We start from the raw sequence: 5,443 nt of genomic DNA, 5'->3' as shown, positions 1-5,443 counted from the left end.
TCCTCCTCTTCTTAGACCCCATCCTCCTCTTCTCCGACCCCATCCTCCTCTTCTCTGACCCCATCCTCCTCTTCTCTGACCCCATCCTCCTCTTCTCCGACCCCTTCCTCTTCTTCTCAGATCCCATTCTCCTCTTTTCGGACCCTTTTTTTTACAATTTTGCTTCCAACTCACATTTCTTTCAAGAGTCCGGCCGTGAGTTCAAAAAACACGGTGGACATTTCTCTAATTTTTTGGGAAAAACTCAATATTTTGAGTTAGTTTCTGCAGAAAAATGCTTTTAGTATAAGATATGCTGAGAAATATAAATTTTGTTTTCATAATATTCATTCACTGAATGCCATTAAAAAGTCTGTCCATCTCCATGACAACGGTGCCCTCCTCAATCAACACCATAGACCGTATACATATTCCTTTATATAGTTAATATTAACGTCTATGATCCGTTACACCAGCATTTATCTACAGAAAAAACACATCAAGAAACAACAAAACGTGCCAAAAGTACTGAATGAACATAAAGTGGCGTTATATTATTATTTAAAAGATATTTTTAAGTAAAGTTAAGTGGTCGTGGTACAAAAATATTGCAATGCAAGTGAATAAGTGACATGAAGTTAAATAGAATAATATGTAATTAAATAATAAGTTTAATAAGCCCAGTCCAGGGCTGTGGTACGAGTCCGGTCTTGTGTTTTTGAAATAGTATTTCATTAATTTTGGGGCGTCTTATTCAATTTTATAGCATTGTAAAACAAATAGAAGTGTTTTTGAAATAGTATTGAGTAAAAGTTGACATATTCCAGTCTGTGATTATCATCAACATCCATTCCTTTAATTTTAGTCTCAATAATTCCTAATTTCTGCTTTTCTAACTCAAACATTAGGTATTATTTCCTATAAATGAGGTTTATTGACCATAAATTCCAAAAATAACTGTAAAACTAAAGTTAATAAGTTAGTGTTACGTAGTGTTGGAAACGTGATAAAAAGTCAAAAGCCTCAACCAAAGGGTTGATTTTTAATTTCAAAGGGAAGACAACACGAGGGTTAACCGGTACTTCCTGTATTCTCTCCTTAATTGGGTGTTAATTGATTGCTGCTGTGTAACTCTCCTTCAAAAGTGGATTTTTAGAAACTCTGATGCGTGTTTTCAGATGAACGACCACAAGCGAATCCTCCTGTTTTCACCTGATCTGATTTTTCCAAAGTTATTTTGATATTTGTAATATTGACATTTTCAGCTGATTTCGAATGCCCATTTTTTTGGCCCATTTTATTGTTGTTGTTTTGAAGTTTTTGAAGCTTTGTTGTCACTTTTTTGGGCGTTCTCTAACTTTTCCCAAAGTTCTTCTCATATCATATTTATTCTCATCTCGTCTTCATATCGGAAACAAGGAAATTAATTTGACCCGTTCTTGCACCTGATTGGTCAGTGGCTGCCCGTGGGACTGACTGCTGGGATTGACGACAGTCAATTGGCTGTCAATCAATGTCTTCCAGTGATGCTGGCCCCTGATTGGTTGGGGCTAGTAAGCAACTGTGTACCCTGCTTACAGATAAGTTATGCGTCTGAATGACTCAATTATAATTGGCTACCAGCCAACGTGGCAGGTATATTGACAGTGTTAGTTTGAATTACGTGGCATTTTAACATGGCCTTAAATCCATTTAATGGGACTAGATCATTTAGATGGAGCAAGTTTTGCAAGCTATTCCAAGACCATGGAGCGAAGTAAGAGAAGGTGTCTTCCCCCCAGCTCAGTAAAAACCCTTGGATCCTGGTGAGAGCGCCACCTAGTGGACCGGAGATGAAAACAGCTAGAATTCAGCTTAAGGAGATTACATAAATATGAATAATAATACATAATAAAAATGAAGTTGTCTACATTGACTTAGTGACGGCCAGCCTAACAGTTCATACAGCGTACAATGATGAGTATGTGAATAATGCACTTGCATTTGGCGGGTGGGCGGGGGTTAATTTCAAGCCCTGTCTTGAACACTTTGATCAAACCGGTGCTCACCTGGTAGATGACGACGCGGAACTTGTTGCGGGTGAGCAGCTCATCCTGCGTGGTCTCCACCTTCTTCACGCGGACGTTTTGTTTCTCCACGCGGGTCCGGACCTCCTTGACGTTGGCGCTGACCTTGCGAGTCTTCTGCAGGAGCTTCTCCACCGTGCCGCTGGTGTCCGTGTGGTCCTTGGCCAGCTTCATGACGTCGCCCTGGATGGTCTTGATGTTGGTCTCCAGGTCCAGCTGGCGCTCTTCCATGCGCTGCTGGCAGGTCTGCACGTTGTCGATGATGCCGGCCACGCGCTCCAGCAGAGACAGGATGGTCAGGGCGCTGATGGGGTTCCCGGACTCGTCCTCTACGCCAATGATCTCCAGCTTCTCCTGGACGCCCGCCGTACGATACTTGTGCTGATCCATTGCAGGGTTTCGACAATGACGAGATCTTTCCCTTTGAATTAGCTTGAAACTTGCTTAAAAAAAGTGTCAGTTTGGGGAAAAGGGGGACCAGGACCAGTGGACTCGCCAGCAAGGAGACCGGAAAGTGGCAACACCCAACTGCTGTGACCAAACTCAGGTCTGAGGACGGGAGAGAGCAGAAACTCCACCTACCCCCTTTCAAAAAGGCTTCAGGATCCAAAGGGAATCTGATTCAGCCCTCGTCGGGATGTAGGTCAGGCGTGCGCTCAGAGGGGAGTGGCAACCCCCCCTGACTAAAAATAAAAAACTCTCTGTAAGGCGACACTTGGACATTTTGGGAAGCGGCAATGCAGGGAGTGATGGAAACCCCCGGACCGAGTCCTGCTCTGCTGTGTTGCAGCCACACGCTGATTCATAATTTTCCCGTTATTTGCGGGTGGTTTTTCAGGCCAACAGCTGTGCAACGTGTTCATTAACAGCAGCTTAGGAGTCATTCTGCAGCTCTGCAGAGACAAATGCGAAGACGCCACAGTTGTCTGGTGTGATTACACAGCGCTGGAATGTGTTTCGGGGGGGGGGGGGATTAACCATCGCAGTACTGCCTGTCTTACCTCCCCCCCCAGATAGATAGATAGATAGATATTTAGATAGATAGATAGACAGATATATAGATATGTACATAGATAGATAGATAGATATGTAGATAGATAGATAGATAGAGAGATAGATAGATAGAGAGATAGATAGATAGAAAGACAGACAGGTAGATAGATAGACAGATATGTAGATAGATAGATAGATAGATAGATAGATAGATAGATAGATAGATAGATAGATAGATAGATAGATAGACAGATAGAAAGTGCAGTACCTGTGCAATGAGATTGAAGTAACTCCTTTACAGTTACAACACAAAATATAAAAATATAAAACGTAAAATGTAAGTAGTGCAGGAAAAGAGAGAGGGGGGGGGGGAATGTGGTGCATAGTCCTGAGAGCAACTATATACATATATACAGTATATATGCATATATTCATATATACTGTACTAGAAAGATATATTTTTGTCGGGGTTTTGAAGTTTGTGAATTTTTTGTCACTTTTTTGACGTTTTCTAACTTTTCCCGAAGTTCTTTCTCACTTTTTACAATGTATTTGTCGATTTTTTGGTAAATTTTTTTTGTCGTTTGATAGATTTGAAGCTTTCACAGACAGTCTTTGTCACTTTTTGACATTTTCTAAATTTTCCCGACGTTTTTTCTGCATTTTTTAGGACGTATTTGTTGTTTTTTTTCCCTACATTTCTGTCACTTTTTTCATTGTTCCTAAATCTTTTTTTTTTCAAATAGAATAGAATAAAATAGAAAGTCTTCTTTGTCATTATACACAAGTGCAGGACCTGTGCAACCTGAAGAAAAACCTTTACAGTGTCGACACGATATATAAAATATAAAAATACACTCACTACTGTAACTCACTGTACTGTAAGTGGGAATTATTTCAGGAAGACATAACTTTTAACGAGTGCTCTCCTAAATCACGTCAGCTGTTATCCTGATAAATGTGTGTTTTTGCTGTGTATAACTGTCGCATATCTAACGTTTTTGTTGTTTTTTTCCCAACATTTCTGTCACTTTTTTCAGTGTTCTTAACCCTTGTGTTTTCTTTGCGTCAACATTAAAAAAATCAACACTCTTTAATCAACATTTTTAACTTTTTCTTACGTTTTTGTCTCTTTTTTTTACCACTTTTGATGCTTTTCTTCCATGTTTGTCACTTTATTTGAAAAATACGTAACACAAACTTATTTTACATTTGGTTTTTCTAGACTCTTCTTTAAAATTCATAGCCAATAAACCTAAATTTTACAACATTATACAAAATCAATGTCTCTTTTTTCAGCGCTTTTTATCTCTTTTCTTGTCATTTCTTGCAAGGTTTTGGTCACTTTTTAAAAATGCCATAAAATTCAATAAATCAACCAAAATTCGGTGATAGTAATTATTCAATTTACCTGAAGAACTTTGCATGGCATCCATGTTAATTTTAAGCAATTTGGTTGAAAGAAAGCCAAGTTCCAAGACCATGAGAAGAAATAATGTTGCCCTAACTTGATAAAATAAGTTCAACCAACTTTTTTTAAGTTCCCTCAAGTTATGTTTTCCAGTCCGCATTACTTGATACAGTAAGTTGAATCACGAGTTGTTGAATTATTTATTCCATGTTGAGCCAACTTGATTCACAGTTGTAGGAACTTGATACAAATAAATTCAACCAATATCTCAAAGTTATCTCAACTAATATTTTCAAGTCCAAACTTACTGGATACAGGAAGATGAGTCAAATTAACTCCGTCAAAGCAACAAGATGACTTGACTTAGTTAACCCTTGTGTTGTCTTCACGTCAAAATTGAAAAGCAACACTTTAATTTACACTTTTAATCAAAGTTTTGTCCCTTTGTTCAACGTTTTTCACCTTTTTGACGTTTAACACTACGTAACACTAACTTATTAACTTTAGTTTTACAGTTATATTTTGGAATTCATGGTTAATAACCCCCATTTATAGGAAATTATACCTAATGTTTGAGTTAGAAAAGCAGAAATTAGGAATTATTGAGACTAGAATTAAAGGAATGGATGTTGATGATAATCACAGACTGGAATATGTCAACTTTTACTCAAAACTATTTCAACAACACTTCCATTTGTTTTACAATGCTATAAAATTGAATAAGACCCAAAATTAATGAAAGTAGAGATTTGTACTTGGCAAAGAGCGTTGGGTGGAATCAATCATGTTATTTTGGGGAATTAAAAAGAACATTGATATAGAACAACATGAGGACAGCATGGGGACAACATGAGGACAACATGGGGACAACATGGGGACAACATGGGGACAACATGAAGACAACATGACGACAACTTGAGGGCAACATGAGGACAACATGGGGACAACATGGGGACAACATGAGGACAACATGGGGACAACATGGGGACAACAT

At 38.5% G+C, this 5,443-nt stretch overlaps 1 protein-coding gene across 1 annotated transcript in view; it reads right to left on the bottom strand.

Moving 5' to 3' along the window:
- Positions 1-2,672, bottom strand: part of cavin4a (caveolae associated protein 4a) — a 6,845-nt gene extending 4,173 nt beyond the window's left edge. The window contains exon 1 of the mRNA XM_034888592.1: positions 2,028-2,672. Within this exon, the coding sequence (XP_034744483.1) occupies positions 2,028-2,435 (408 nt within the window). The 5' untranslated portion in view covers positions 2,436-2,672. The remainder of the gene's footprint in view (positions 1-2,027) is intronic.
- Positions 2,673-5,443: the final 2,771 nt, after the last annotated feature.

This window comes from Etheostoma cragini, chromosome 12, assembly GCF_013103735.1.
Source record: "Etheostoma cragini isolate CJK2018 chromosome 12, CSU_Ecrag_1.0, whole genome shotgun sequence".
Lineage (NCBI taxonomy): Eukaryota > Metazoa > Chordata > Actinopteri > Perciformes > Percidae > Etheostoma > Etheostoma cragini.
This window is presented reverse-complemented; position numbering and strand designations above follow the sequence as displayed.